At 44.1% G+C, this 15,541-nt stretch overlaps 1 protein-coding gene across 3 annotated transcripts in view; it reads left to right on the top strand.

Annotated features, from left to right (window-relative positions):
• Positions 1-15,541, top strand: part of MRE11 (MRE11 homolog, double strand break repair nuclease) — a 42,126-nt gene that overhangs the window by 11,087 nt on the left and 15,498 nt on the right. For all 3 annotated transcript variants that reach the window (XM_055133452.1, XM_055133451.1, XM_055133453.1), the window contains 10 exons: positions 98-239; positions 2,491-2,605; positions 5,294-5,479; positions 5,593-5,764; positions 6,686-6,766; positions 8,501-8,627; positions 11,004-11,104; positions 12,259-12,432; positions 14,610-14,672; positions 15,314-15,536. In XM_055133452.1, the coding sequence (XP_054989427.1) occupies positions 98-239; positions 2,491-2,605; positions 5,294-5,479; positions 5,593-5,764; positions 6,686-6,766; positions 8,501-8,627; positions 11,004-11,104; positions 12,259-12,432; positions 14,610-14,672; positions 15,314-15,536 (1,384 nt within the window). The remainder of the gene's footprint in view (positions 1-97; positions 240-2,490; positions 2,606-5,293; positions 5,480-5,592; positions 5,765-6,685; positions 6,767-8,500; positions 8,628-11,003; positions 11,105-12,258; positions 12,433-14,609; positions 14,673-15,313; positions 15,537-15,541) is intronic.

Raw genomic sequence — 15,541 nt, 5'->3', positions numbered from 1 at the left:
TATGAAATAGATACTAGAGTATTATGGTAGACAGATTAGTTTTAGATATACATTATCTGATTGTATATATTTTACTCATTAAAAATATTCTGCGTAGGCAGATGCACTCTGCGCTCTGGATATTCTAAGTTGTGCTGGATTTATAAATCACTTTGGACGTTCTATGTCTGTGGAGAAAATAGACATCAGTCCTGTTTTACTTCAGAAAGGAAGCACAAAAATTGCTCTTTACGGTTTAGGTAAGACCCTTTCATTTTACCATTTGTTAATAATTGAGCAACTGAAAAATAAAATGCTGACGATAATTTGCTGCTGGGAGAAAAGGTGAGACAAATCTAATTTTTGTTTATTGGTAACTTACTGGTATCTAATTACTTCTTTATAGGTGGAAAATGATAGTTGATGTTGATCAATTTTTACTAAGGACCTGTCTGGTGATGTAGACCCTGAGCATTTTACAGGGGTTAAGGCGCTCATGTTCCATGTGGTTGACCTATATGCAGCCAATGCAACCAATCCCTGCTTCAATCCCCAGCACTGCATATGGTCCCCTGAGCATCACCAGGAGTGATCCTGAACACTGGCAGGTGTGCTCCTTGTGCAGAGAGAGAGAGAGAGAGAGACACGAACACTGCCAGGTGTGCTCCTTGTGCCTCGACACACAACACACACACACACACACACACACACACACACACACACACAGAGTCCCCTGAGCATCACCAGGAGTGATCCTGAACACTAGCAGGTGTGCTCCTTGTGCCCCGAGTGACCCTGAACACTGGCAGGTGTGCTGCTTGTGCCCCGAGTGATCCTGAACACTGGCAGGTGTGCTCCTTATGCCCTAAGACACACACACACACACACACACACACACACACACACACACGGCACACACACGGCTTTTGGACCTTTGGGTCTTGCCTTGCGGTGCTCAGACCTGTTCCTGACTCCATCCTCTGGGGTGCATGTGCAGAACATGTGCTCCAGCCCTTTGAGTGCTTCCTGACTCACCCATTATCTCTTTGTGTTGTATTTGGGGAGAGGGCGTGGTTTTGGACTGCATTTTGCTTAGGGGTCACTCCCAGTAATATTCAGGAGACCACATGGTGCTTAAGAGCACACCCAGGGTTTCTACATGTAGTTCTTGCATCTCTCCCTGCGCTGCTGACCATGAAATGAAATGGCTGGGCTCATTTTCCTGTGTCACGCTTTCTCCATGACTTCTGTGAGTCTGGGGGCAGAAGGCAGGGCACTGTTCCCCTGAAACCTATTGCTCTCTGATAAACTTTCTCTTCTCTTCCTTGTATTCCTTACACCATCCCTACCTACAGATTGTCAGTTCTTGGTGCTCCAGCACGGAGGTTGGCCTTCTGCTCGGGACTTTGGAGGCCCAGCTCCGTATTCTGCTTTCCAGTGTTACGCTCCCCAGTGGCCTCTCCAGTTCTTCCTAAAGCTAAACTTTCTTCCTTACCGGCTTACTACCTAAAGTGGTGACTTGACTCCCTCCCTGAATAATTCCTGTCTTTGCATTCTGCCTCCCTTTTATAATGCTTAAAAGTACAGTTTTTTTTTAATAGTATTTTTATTGTTTTTTTTTCCTCTTGATAATGTGATCCCATGGGATATAAGAATCACAAGTCATTAAATTACTCAAAAGTAAGTTTTATTATGTAAGGTGGTGTTGGGCCACTCCCAGAGGTGTTCAGGGGCTATTATTGGCTCTGTTTAGAAATGACCTGGATGGTGCTCAGGGTACCATATGCAGTGTTTGGGATTGGATAAGGATCTGCTGCATGCAAGGCTAGCACCTTGCCTTCTAAGTTATCTTCCTGGCCTCCTAAAAAAAATTTTAATTTTAAAATTATATACATAGTTTAGAGTTTTTTTTTCTCACTTGTTTTACTAGTATGTATATTTTATAATAAGTATAAATATTTTAACATAAATATTTTAACATGAAAAAATAAATGTATATACACTTATTAAGGCCTAATGTATATTAGTATTGTGCACAGCATATGTATACATACTCAGTCTGTTTTTGGGGTGACACTGTGGCGCTCAGAGGTTCCTCGACACCACGTGGAGCGGAGGATCGAATCAAGGCTTGCAGGCAGACCTTGCACTCTGCCTTCTAGTCCCCACAGTGTGTTTGTCAGATGAAAGATGTGTGTGTTGTGTTGTGTGTGTGTGTGTGTGTACATGACAAAATTGTGAAAAACAGCACTAGTAGACGTTCCAGTAAGAATTTAAGCAGAGAATACCTCGGTTTTTATTCTACACTTTCCAGTGTTGATGTGGAACATTGTTTGGATGGCAATCAGTTATTCAGCTCTGTCAGGCCAGAAGTTAGTATAGACTCTTTGGGAATAGTGAGTACAGGTTTCAAATGTACCACTAATAGGAAGATGAAATCTCAGAGAAGGACATAGTTTTCTCATTTTTAAAAGCAAAGAAAACTTTAAAATAATCTGCTGTCCATTTCAGGGTCCATTCCAGATGAGAGGTTGTATCGAATGTTTGTGAACAAAAATGTAACGATGTTGAGACCAAAGGAAGATGAGAACTCTTGGTTCAACCTATTTGTTATTCATCAGAACAGGTATGAGTATCTTCAGAGGTATTTTAATCAAGAGTTGAGGTTCTCTAAATCTCTGTAAGTTTACCTGTTTGAGTAAACTGTTTCTCATTCTTTGAAGGTAGTGCAGGATCAGGCAGAAGCTTAGATGTGCTTTTTGCAAATGCATTTTGAAACTTTTCAACATCTACTCCTACTATAAAAGTTACAGCTGCTCAATAAGGTATAATGATAAGTATAAAATGAATATTCCTAAATCCCACAAACTGTTTGAATCAGAATTGTTAGTTTTTTTGTGTGAGAAGCAAATGCACTGGCTTGGGTCCAGGGCTAGAGTTACTCCATCTTTAGCAGTTCATCAGAGTCTTCAGGCGGCTCACCTTGTCTCCCACCCCTTTGTTGGTTCTGTGGTTCTTTGGTGGTGGTGTTAGTTAAGCTCATATTCCCTGTTCCCTCCACACTGTTAGATGCTTTTCTGGTTGTTCTTATGGATTTAAATAGATGTTCTCATATTGAGAATTCTTGAGCATTTTATATTTTACTTTATTTTCTTTCTCTTGCTGTAGAGTAAGTTATAGGGAACCTTACATGCAGTGCATTTCAGTCAGGTGATTTTGACCAACTTCAGGTTACAGACCAGAGTTAACCTTCTAGTGTGATCTTTTTCTTAATTGGTGCTACATTCAGTTAGTTGGATCCTCTGGTATTTATCCTGTTTTCCTTTAGAAAGAGTAGTATCATACGCTCACTTGTGTTTAGGGTTTTTCTTACTTGACAGCATCCTTCAGTGCATGCTGCTCTGATTTCACGTGCTGTCTCCTCCATCCACTCTTCTTAGCACCCTGCTGTCCTGCTGTTGTTTGGTCCAGAGAGCCGAGCCCCACCATTGCCCTCTGACCTCTCCTGGCTTACTAATTCCTCATGTCATTCTCTGTTCACTGTCTCTTAACAAGGGAGTGTCTCCTGACTACCCTAGGCAAAGTGACATCCCCTTTCTGGATCACTTGTTTCTTTATTTTGCTTCACAGCATCTATCACCAGCTGACATGATGTTTATAAAAAAACAGAGAAATATTTGCATCTGTCTTTCTGCTTGTTTGCCCTACTTGAACAGAAGCTCAGGGACTCAGTTTACTGCTGTATCCCCAGTGTCTGGATGAGGCTTGGGACACCAGCCATAGTGGAGTCTCAGTGAAGATTTGTTGAGTAGATGAACATTGGGGATGATGGTTTATGTGTAGAGAATACTAGGTTGAATTCCTGAATATTTAAATTTCCAGTGATTTAAGTCATTATTAGGAAATACTTTACCTCCTTGATCTTACCTTGGGTTTTCACATTAATAACTTCCCATAGTATTGAATTAGAATTTTAAAATTACTTATTTATATGGTATTTTGTTCTATACTAAAATTTTACCTCTGGGGGCCAGAGCCATGATACAGCAGAAAGGGTACCTTCCTTGCATATATCTGACCCAGACTCAATCCTGAGCACCAGCGGGTGGTGTGGCCCCCAAGCCAAGAATACATAAATTAAAATTCACCTCTTAAAGTAAGACTGACTGATTTATTTCTTTGATTTTCTGATCAGTAAAAGGAAACATTCAGAAGTGGCTGGCATATTTGAGTGTCTGTTTTTTTTTATTTTTTTTAAATAAAAATTTTATTTTATTAAATCACCATGTGGAAGATTACACTGCTTTCAGGCTTAGGTCTCAGTTATACAATGCTGAAACAACCATCCCTTCACCAGCACCCATATACCACCACCAAAAAAAAAAAAGCCACAGTACACCTCCCATCCCGCCCCTGCACCCCCCCACCCCCGCCTTGTAACCGATAAGTTTCATTTTACTTTCTGTTTACTTTGGTTAAATTCAGTATTTCAACACAAACATCACTATTGTTGTTAGGAGTACCCCACTAGATTCAGACCTACTGTGAAGACAAATGAGCACTAGCGGCCGCGCGGTTTTGAATTTTCATACTTTGACAACTAAGTCCAGGGAGATTTCTTCCAGATATTGGATCATTGCAGGCTTGAAAATCCAATCTGTGGTTGTCATAATATGGCGGACACCGCGCCCTTCATCCCCGGAGAGAAAGAGGCGAGAGAGAGAAATACCTTTCCCCTCCTGGGCGGGCACGGGCCGAGGCTTAGTTCTCAGGCTGGAGATATTCTGTGAGGAGTTACCCATGCCCAAAGAGGTTTTGCTGGGTCTGGATTCACACTCGTGCAGCTTCGGAGAGGCCGCACATTCGTGCGGCCCCCGGGATCACATCTCGGCGGTGGACTGAGTGTCTGTTTTTAGTCTGCATACTTTAGTCCTGACTTTTTCTACATTCATTTTTTGCTTGTATTATAGGTTTCTGTGATTTTTTTTTTAACCTTCTCAGAGGGGTGGTACCTGGTGCTGTAGAGGTTCTTGCTCTGAGTGTAGACTGGACTGCTTTCTCTTTAGGACACACTTTTTGTCTGGCAGGACTGTGAACCCTCTGAAGGCACGATCTGTCTTCCCAGTTCTTGCATTTTCTGGTATATAGAAGTTGTGGTCAGTCTTTCCTGAATAAAAGAACATCTGTATAAATTTGATCACTCTGACATTTTTCTGTTGCTGGACATTTGTATTTGGTTACATATATCATAATATTTATCTGCAATATCTTTTTTTATAATGAAGGTATATATTATCTCAAAATCTTTCTTTAGGAGTAAACATGGGAATACTAACTTCATTCCAGAACAATTCTTGGATGACTTCATTGACCTCGTTATCTGGGGCCATGAACATGAGTGTAAAATAGCTCCAACCAAAAATGAGCAGCAGCTGTTTTATGTGTCACAGCCTGGAAGTTCAGTGGTTACTGCTCTTTCTCCAGGAGAAGCTGTAAAGAAGTGAGTGATCGTTGTATTTTCAAATCAGTTAAACAGAAGGGAATTAACTGTGCAGAATTCATCCTGGGGAATAGGAATGTTAACAAAGGCCTTCATTTACCTCCTCATTGCAGACATGTGGGTCTGCTACGTATCAAAGGCAGGAAGATGAATATGCAGAAAATCCCTCTTCAAACAGTACGGCAGTTTTTTATGGAGGATATCGTTCTGGCTAATCATCCTGACATTTTTAATCCAGATAATCCTAAAGTCACCCAAGCAATTCAGAGCTTCTGTTTTGAGAAGGTAATTCTCTTAGGTGTAATGGTCAGTGATAACCTTTTTCAGTTGACAGGTGATTGGAAATCATTCTCTTTTTGTTCTGTTCTCATGATACCTCTTGGAACCACTGTTCAGTGGTTTTTTCATGAGTTAAAGATGCTATAAGTTTTTTGTTGTGGTGATTTTTTTGGTTTTTGGGCCACCACATTTGGCTGTGCTCAGGGCTTACTCCAGGCTCTGTGCTCAGGAATAAGTCCTGGCAGTGCTCAGGGGACCACATAGAGTGCCAAGTGCCAAGGATCAAACCAAGGTTGGCCTCATACAAAACAAGTGCATTGCCTGTTATACTACTTGCCAGCCCCAGAGGTGCAAAAAGCTGTGGCAAAATCACAAACAAAAAAACCCAAAAGCATATAAGGTAGTTACAACAGTTTCTAATTTTTTGTTTTGTTTTTGAGCACACCACTTCTGCCTAGTGCTCAGGGCTTACTCCTGACTCTTCAGGGATCACTTCTGGTGGGCTCGTGAGACTTTGTGGTGTTCCAGGAATTAAATCCAGGTTGGTCACATGCAAGGTGAACGCCCTATCCACTGTACTATCTCTCTGATCCCCAGGAAGACATAAAGTTTTAACACCAACTCAAGAACTTTAGAAAAGAAAAGGGACCCTAGAAGTTTTGCATCTTAGAAAAATCTCCTATGCTAGGAATATAAACTACAGTTATTCTGATTTAAACTTCATGAAGTTGAGTCAGAGTGATAGTATAGCAGGGAGGGTACTTCCCTCCCTGTTTTTCAATCCCTGGCATCCTATATAGTCCCCAGCACCACCAGGAATAATTCTAAGTGCAGGGTCAGGAGTAACCCCTGAGCACTGCTAGGTGTGACCCAAAAAACCTACATAAACTTCATGAAGTTGAATTTTAATTTTGATTTAATTTTGAGATTGAAGAAATGCTTGAAAATGCTGAGCGGGAACGGCTGGGAAGTCCTCAACAGCCAGAGAAACCTCTTCTGCGTCTGCGAGTGAGTCTGATTATGCCGATCCGTGTGTGTAGTGTCAGAGGAGAGTGACATGCACTGTTCCGGGGGTTCTGTAAAGTAAGAAACAGAGCATGTCCAGTCACAACCAGGGGAGCTGTGGCCTCTAAGTTGCCTTGCTCTCCCTGCAGCCCATCTGCTGATGGTAGAATCACCTGTATGGGATCTGACAGTGCAGAACTGAACAGCAGCTCCCTCACACTAGCAGTTCACCTGAGCTCTCGGATGTCACTAGGCTCTCATGGTCCACTGCACACTGTGCTCCGTTCTGTGGGGCTGAAAACGCTGTGTTCAATACCTTGTCCAGCTAGTCCTGCACCGTGGAAGCACTTTTCTGTGTTCCGTAGCATTTCTTCCACATTGCTGAAGGCCTCCTCTTCCAGCTCACAGTCCCTCCTCTCTGTGCCTCCTCCCGCGCACCCGATTCTCTTTCATCTCCTCTTGCGTGAGGTTCCTTTTGCATGCCTGTCTTCCTGGGCACATTTTAAGTTTGGTAACCGGTAGCGTGGGACCCATCCTTAGAGCAGTGCTGGCTCTGGTGGTTGCAATGTAGACAGAAACCTCACCTCGACACCACAGACAGATCCAAGTCTGACCTTACCCCTGGGTCATAGAGGGTGACTTTGAGCTTTCTGGAGAGTTTGGGGAGACCTAGCCTCAGCCTCAGCTTTTGCTGCTTTAAGAGAGTCACAGCATTTTTTTTTTTAATCAGGCCCAAAGAACCTGTTGATTAATTGTGTCTTCCTGACATCATTAGACCAACCAGATGAAAGTGGAAAGTTGGTGTTACTTTTCTGGCAGGGCCCATCTGTCCAGTGCTCAGGGGACTCTCCTGGCAGTTCTTGGGGGACCATGTAGTGTCTGAGACTGGGCCTGGGATTCCCACATTAAAGCTTGTGCTCTAGTCTTTTGAGTTATCTCTAGCCTTGCCTTCCTTCCTTTCCTCGAGCACAGTGGACAGCTAATTCAGTCATAAAGTAAAGGGACAGGGTCATCCTTCCCGGTGCAGGTGACTGCAGTGTGTTATGTGGACTGCACCTTCTGTTCTGCGTGCCAGGGCACATCAAGTAGAAAATGGGACATTTTGAACCCTTGGTGCTTCTGGAGGTAGAGTGGACAGAATGTCAGCTCTGTGGGGTGTGATTTGGGGACAGGTTCAAAGTGGTCAGGACATGCTGTGGTGCCACGCAGGGCTGGTGGAGGGGACAGTCTCAGTTCACAAGTGTGAGGGCTTTGCTCACAGGGCCCCTGCCCCTCTAAGTAGCCATGGTTTTGAAGGCAGTCTTGTGCCAATGCTGGCCTCAGGGGGCTTCCCGGCACTGGTTTGGTATCGTGTGAAAGATGTCTAAGATATAGCCAGGTCTTTAGTATTTTGATGGAGGTTTTGTTCTTTTTTGAAAACTTAGAAATTCTGTAGAAATTCTGCTGCTTTTCACTTGTTCCTAGTATGTGTTAGTCTTTCCATGGAGAGATAGTGATCACTCTCCCACATACAGGATTTCTCATGTGTCTTGAGTCCATTGAAGAAAGTGTCACAGCATACACTTACAAGACCTCTAAACTTTCACTTTTCTCAGATAACACCATGATTGTTAAAATGATTCATAGAAAGTTAATTAACTTAAAATTTTTAATTAATTCATGTTAATAATGAACATAATAAACTTGCTTGCAAGAACTTATTGATAAGTAGATTGATAGCTTGTTCTGTGTTTCCAGGTGGACTATAGCGGAGGTTTTGAACCTTTCAACGTTCTTCGCTTTAGCCAGAAATTTGTGGATCGAGTAGCTAACCCAAAGGATATTATCCATTTTTTCAGACATAGAGAACAGAAGGAAAAGATAGGTAAGTCTAATTACCTTATAAGTTAAAAGTGATCTCTTATACTCATAAGTAAAAATTGCATAGTGAAACATGTTTTAGTAGACTTTCCAGCCCCCCTTCGTTTTTTTTTTTTGTTGTTTGGGTGTTTTTTTTTTTTTTGGTCTTTCTTTTGGGGCCACATTCATCTGTGCTCAGGGTTTAATCCTGGCGGAGCTTGGGGAACTATATGGTGCTGGGGATTGGGTTGAATCTGGGTCAGCTTTGTGCAAGGCAGGTGCTTTCCCTGCTCTGCTATCTCTGGCCCCTCCCCTCTTTTTTTAGACAAAACCTATAGTTTGTATACTGAAATCTCTTTTAAACAGCAGTAATTTTTAAGTCTGTACTATCAGAGGAAATGGAAGGCCTTCTCTAATTTTATTAAACAATGACAGTAACACTTGAAATTTATTTCTCAAAATCAGTGTTGTTGGGCTGGAGCAATAGCACAGCGGGTAGGGCATTTGCCTTGCACTCGGCCAACCCGAGTTTGATTTCCAGCATTCCATATGGTCCCCTGAGCACCACCAGGAGTAATTCCTGAGTGCAGAGCCAGGAGTAACTCCTGTGCATCATGGGGTGTGACCCAAAACAGCAAAGAAAAAAACCAAAAAAACCCCACCAGTGTTGTTGCTATGTATTATTAACTTAATAGAATATGCTCTTTTTGGGGACGTTATTTCAGTTTTAGAGTATATAATGATTTAGGAAGGCTAGTTTAAAATAAGTGATGACCCATAGTTTAATCTTTCTGATGATCAGGTAACCCGTTTCCAGTTCCATTTGAATGAATCGCCCTTCCTCAAGCATATTTAGAAACATGTGCTAGTTCTTACCACTTTCAAGGGACTCCACATGCCCTTGACCACTGCATCTATGTCCTTCTCTGCAGAAAATGTGTCTTTTGTTTTTTGGCTTAGTGAATCTTATTCTTTCTGCAAGTCTTTTTTTTTTTTCTTTTCGGGTCACACCTGGCAATGCTCATTGGTTACTCCTGGCTCATGCATTCAGTGATTACTCCTGGTGGTGCTCAGGGGACCATATGGGATGCTGGGAATTGAACCCTGATCGGCCTTGTGCAAGGCAAATGCCCTACCCGCTGTGCTATCACTCCAGCCCCCTCTTTCTGCAAGTCTTGATCAAGTTAGTTTATTTCTTCTCTGTGTGTCATAATCTCTCGATTTTTACCTTTGGTCTGACTCTACCACTGTGTCTTGCCAGTGTGTCCCAGTGGATGTGGAAACCTGTCTTTTCACTTGGTCCTCTGACACTGAGATCTCTTGTTCTTGACAGTGTTGTCAGCAGAGCAGGGACCAAAACTGGACCCTCGAGGTGTTTCCAGGGACACACTCTGTTCCTTGCCATGTTTCTTTCCTACTCTTTTTGAGTGGATGTCCTGCTTATCAGTGTAGCAGAAGTGCTTCTAGCCTAGCTGCTCTGCATCTTAAGATAGTAAAGAGTAGGTATAGGCCAGAGACATAGTATAGGCAGGTAAGATGCTGCCTTGAACATGCAAACTCCATGTTGATCTCTGGCATGTGATCCCAGAGCACTGCCGAGCTAGGAATAGCCCTTGAGCACCACCTGGTGAGGCCCAGACATCCTCGCTCCAGCTGTCCTCTCCACACCCCCACCCTCAAAAAAAGAGCAGGTAAAAACAGATACTTGATTTGATTCATTGAGTCACTTAAATGTGCTCTTTTCTCAGGGGCATTCTTAAATAAAACTGGCTTTGTTTTAAACTGAGGACGGTTGGTGGCTTTTTAAAAAGTATTTGTATTTAGGTAGTATGTTTACATTTATGGTCTTCATGTGCACCACCAGAGTGTCCCTGTCACCCACCCCTCCCCTATGATGCATCATTGGTGACACTAGTCATGTTCTCTGCCTACTTCATTTATTGTATGGTGCCAGTAGTTTTAACTTTTGGGTCACACCCAGTGGTGTTCAGGAATTACCCCATATTTGGGTGTTGAGAACCTTGCAGTGTGGGGCTCCCATCTGAGCCCCCAAGTAGAGCTGCACGTCGGCATCTGAGCGCTCTCTCCAGCCTGAGGAGTCAGCAGTTTTACCTGGATTCCTACATACTGTCAGTGCAAGTGCCCGAATGTGTAAGAATTGGGCTGCATCTCCCTGTACTCAGGTAAAAGTTGTTCTGGCTTTCGTGTTCCTACAGTGGCACGTGGGAATAGCTGTGAGAGAGACACTCGGGAAAATGCTGGCTAGGAGCAGTAAGGCTACGTTTCTGCTCAGGCTTGGCCAGCTCGAGCAGGCTGTCGGCACGCTCTGATCCTGCTAAGGTTCGGATGCTGTTAGCAGCATAACCGAAGCCAGTCTTCTTCCTGGGCTTCTTTTGTCTAGGAGAAGAAATCAATTTGGGGAAGTTCATCACAAAACCTTCGGAAGGAACAACCCTCAGAGTTGAAGACCTTGTGAAACAGTATTTTCAGACGGCAGAGAAGGTAATGTCTTCATCACAGTTCCTATTTTTGCAGTGGCAGATCTGCATGTTGAGTGCGTCTAACTCTTTAAACAGGAGCCCAGGGTGTTTCTGTGACAGAGGCAGGATGGCACTGCATGGAGCATCAGGGATTGATGGCGGTCCTTACCACTGTTGGCATGGCTACTGTTGCTACTGTGGCCTTCTTGTGTCCACTCTCCTAGTCACTGTTGACACATCTGGATCTGATTTCAGACATTGTCAGAGTCGATGCAGATGCACTGGGAGGAGCCACACTTACTGCCCTGGGCATGTGCTTCTCAGATATTTGCTCCTTACGTGAGCTTCTTACTGCATTGAGAACTAATTTCTCAAAGTCACTGATTTTTAGAAATACAGATTTATTGTCTTCTCTACATCTGAAGTTTGGCTTGGGTCTCCTGTATTGAAGACAAGGACTGTTCTGCCTGGGGTCCCTAGGCTGCCCTTTATCATCCCCTGTGCTTGACAACCCACCTACATTCTTTGCTCATGGCCTCTTCCCTTCTCTTCTGTGACAGCATGATGTATATACGGACATTTCCCCCACTTAGGTCTCCCTTTGCCTCCCCTTTCCATTTTAAGGGTGCTTGTGACTATCCTGAGCCCGCTTGGAGAGTCCCTGATCATCTTTGCTTTTACAGTAAGCTGATTACGAACTTCATTCCATTTATAACCTTAGTTCCCCTTGTCCATGCAGTGCAGTCCCAGACTGTGGGCACTATTCACTGCCTGTCAGATTGGCTAACTTGATCCATCCCTCTTGGCATTAGCTGCAACTTCTGCTTTCTTGCACTTTCTTCCCATTTCGAACTGGGTGGGGGGGCCATTGCTGGTACTTAAGGATCAAGAGTCACCCTTGGATTACTCATGGTGGTGCTCAGGGACCATATGCAATGCTGGGAATCAAACCAGGATTGGCCACATGCAAGGCCAGTGCCTTTCCCTTTACTGTCTGGCTGACCCTTCATTTCCCGACTTTGCCTTTTCTGGCGCAAGATATTCATAGGCCAAAATACTACTGTCCTTTGTGACTAGGTGTTTTCTGTCTTCTTTATTCTGTGATTGTTCTTGTGCACATACAGTCGCTCTGAGTGAGGGTTCATGGCCAGCAGTGACTCTGTGCCTCTCTCCTAGAATGTGCAGCTCTCCCTGCTGACGGAAAGGGGCATGGGCGAAGCTGTGCAGGAATTTGTGGACAAGGAAGAAAAAGATGCCATAGAGGAATTAGTAAAATTCCAATTAGAGAAAACACAGCGATTTCTTAAAGAACGCCACATTGATGCCCTTGAAGATAAGATCGATGAAGAGGTGAGACTTAGCTGAGTGGGTGACTCTGATATTCTGAGTTTCCTTAAAAAGGGGCTTGGATATAAGAGGATCAACATGGAGAGTATCATGTTAAGTGGAATGAGTCAGAAAGAGAGGGACAGACATAGAAAGATTGCAGTCATTTGTGGAATGTAAAGTAACAGAATGCGAGACTTACACCCAAGAATAGTAAAGACGTGTACCAGGAAGATTGCTCCATGGCTTGGAAGCTGGCATCACATGCTGGGGGAAAGGGCAGCTCAGATAGAGAAGGGACGACCAAATAAAGGGTGCTTGGAGGGCCAGCTCGGGATGGGAGATGCAAGCTGAAAATAGACTATAGACTGAATATGATGGCCACTCAATGCCTATATTGCGAACCACAACACCCAAAAGGAGAGAGAGAGCAAAATGGAATGCCCTGCCACAGAGGCGGGGTGAGGTGGAGGGAATGGAGAGGGGGTGTTGGGAGGGATACCGGGATCATTGGTGGTGGAGAATGGGTACTAGTGAAGGTATGGGTACTCAATCATTGTATGACTGAAACATAAACACAAACGTTTGTAGGTCTGTAACTGTACCTCACGGTGATTCATTTAAAAAAATTTTTAAAGAAAAGGGGGCTTGGGATTAGTGACGTAGGATTGTCACTTAGGGAGACAGTTGGGCAGAAACTTAGTCAAACATATTGCTGTATGATCTAGAAACGGTAATTCTTAGTGTTACTCAGAGTAGCTGAAAACAATATGTACACAAAACTGCCCATGGTTTCATGGCACTTTATTCTTTATTGCCAACACTTAGAATGTCTTTCAGAGGGTGAATGAATGAATAGGAGACAAGCAGTCTGAAGGAGTGTGGTCTCATGCCCTGAGGAGATAAGGAAGAACCTTACACACATTAGTGGAATAGCTCCTCTGGAGAGGCTGCTTATTGGGCGAGTCCAAGTCTGTGATGTTCTAGAAAAGTTCAAACTAGATGGAGACCAGTGACCATAGGGGAAATGGAGGGTGAGCATGTGGGACACAGAGAGTTTTCCAGGCATGAGACTAACTGGGTCCATGTCATTGTATATGTATTACCCATGTGCGGCCCAAAAACAAAGGAATAAAAAGAATTCACACCTCACAGAAGTGAGATTTTTTTTCAGATCAATAGTATAGTGGTTAGGGCATTTGCCTAGCACATGGATGACCTAGGTTTGATCTCTGGCACATCATATGGACTCCTGAGCCTGCCAGATGTGAGCCCTGAACACTTCTGGGTATACTCTCCAACCCCCTCAAAGTGAGAGTTTTGTTTTTTAACTATTTGAATGCTGTATATTAACCCATGGGATATTAGAACTTTTTTCCTCTGATGTCTAAGCAGGACTGGAGCGATAGCACAGCGGGTAGGGCATTTGCCTTGCATACGGCCGACCCGGGTTCGATTCATCTTTCCCTCTCGGAGAGCCCGGCAAGCTACTGAGAGTATCCCTTCCACACAGCAAGCCTGGCAAGCTACTCATAGCCTATTCGATATGCCAGAAACACTTACAAGTCTCACAATGGAGACGTTACTGGTGCCTGCTTGAGCAAATCGATGAACAATGGGATTACAGTGCTACAGATGTCTAAACAAACTTTTCCATGACATAACTTTGTTTTGTTTTGTGGGCCATACCCAGTAATATTCAGGACTTTCTCAGGGATCTGCACTCAGGGACCATGCCTGGCGGAGCTCAGGGTACTATCTGGGGTGCTGAGAATTGAACCTGGGTCGGCTGGATGCAAGTCAGACACCCTTCCTACTGTACAGTCTCTCCAGCCCTAACTTAGAACATTTTTGATGGTAGGTAATAAAATTTTCTTAGAGCCACTTTTTTTTTCCTTTCGTGTCACACCCAGCACTGCTCAGGGGTTACCCCTAGCACTGCACGTAGGAATTACTCCTGACGGTGCTTGGGGGACCATACGGGATGCTGGGGATTGAACCCAGGTTGGCTGTGTGCAAGGCAAACTCCCTACCCGCTGTACTATCACTCCGGCCCCCAAACCCCTTATTTTTATAGAGTACATTTCTAAGATTTTAATGTAAATTATTGAAGTTTTAATGTGGAACGTTGTACATCCCGTTTAGAAATACTTGCGTAGCAGAAATAAAGAACATACGTGATACCCTCTTTTACACTGCAGGTACGTCGTTTCAGAGAAAGCAGACAGAAAAATACTAACGAAGAAGACGATGAAGTCCGAGAGGTGACTTTTCTGTTGTGGCCCTGCACTTGTTTATCATTTATGTTTTGAACGGAATGAACAGTGGGTTTGTCAGAGTCCGGGGCCTTGGACTTGTGTTGCTTGGGTCAGCTGGGCAGCCTGGGCCGATAGCTGCCTTTGTTTTGTTCTATTTCCATATATGGTTGTTTGCTAGTAGGTTCTGTGTTTCCTTTTCTCCTGGAATTTAGCAGCATAAAAAAACAATTCTACCCTGCTGAGCTGGTTTTATTTGGGGCAAAGAAGAAGAAACTGTTCAGGATAGCAGTGTTATTGTAGGTAAATACACAATGACTGACTGTGCCCCTTGTTATTACTGGGATTAGACCTTCTATACATTTTTGTTGAATTAAGAGCCCATTTTCCAAAGTGGCTCGCAGAATTATATGTTACAGTTGGCGGTATTGAATCTGGGCTGCTTGCCAAGCATTCTCAGTTCTCAGTGTTAACTTCGTGGTTCTTGGTTACCCCTGAGAAGGCCTCTTATCAGTTAGCATCCCCTCGGTGGTGCTCTGTCAAACTCTAGGCATTGAATTACTGGTCAGGGTGTCCCATCTTTCCAAGCACAGTGAGGAAAAGCCTTTGTGTGGAGTGTTGCAAGCACATGTGTCCCTGTGTCCCTCCAGGCCATGATGAGAGCCAGAGCCCTGCGATCCCAGTCAGAGGACCCTGCCTCCTCCTTCAGTGCCCAGGACCTAAGCATAGACATGGCGGAGCCAGTGACTGACGACTCCGACGACGACAGCATGGCAGCCATGGGGAGCCGAGGCCGAGGCCGAGGAAGAGGCCGCAGAGGAGGGCGTGGGCAGAGCTCCACGTCCAGAGGAGGGTCCCAGAGGGGCCGTGGGGGTGAG

Source organism: Sorex araneus, chromosome 3 (genome assembly GCF_027595985.1).
Source record: "Sorex araneus isolate mSorAra2 chromosome 3, mSorAra2.pri, whole genome shotgun sequence".
NCBI lineage: Eukaryota > Metazoa > Chordata > Mammalia > Eulipotyphla > Soricidae > Sorex > Sorex araneus.
The sequence above is the reverse complement of the archived record's forward strand: the minus strand, read 5'-3'. Positions and strand labels throughout refer to the sequence as shown.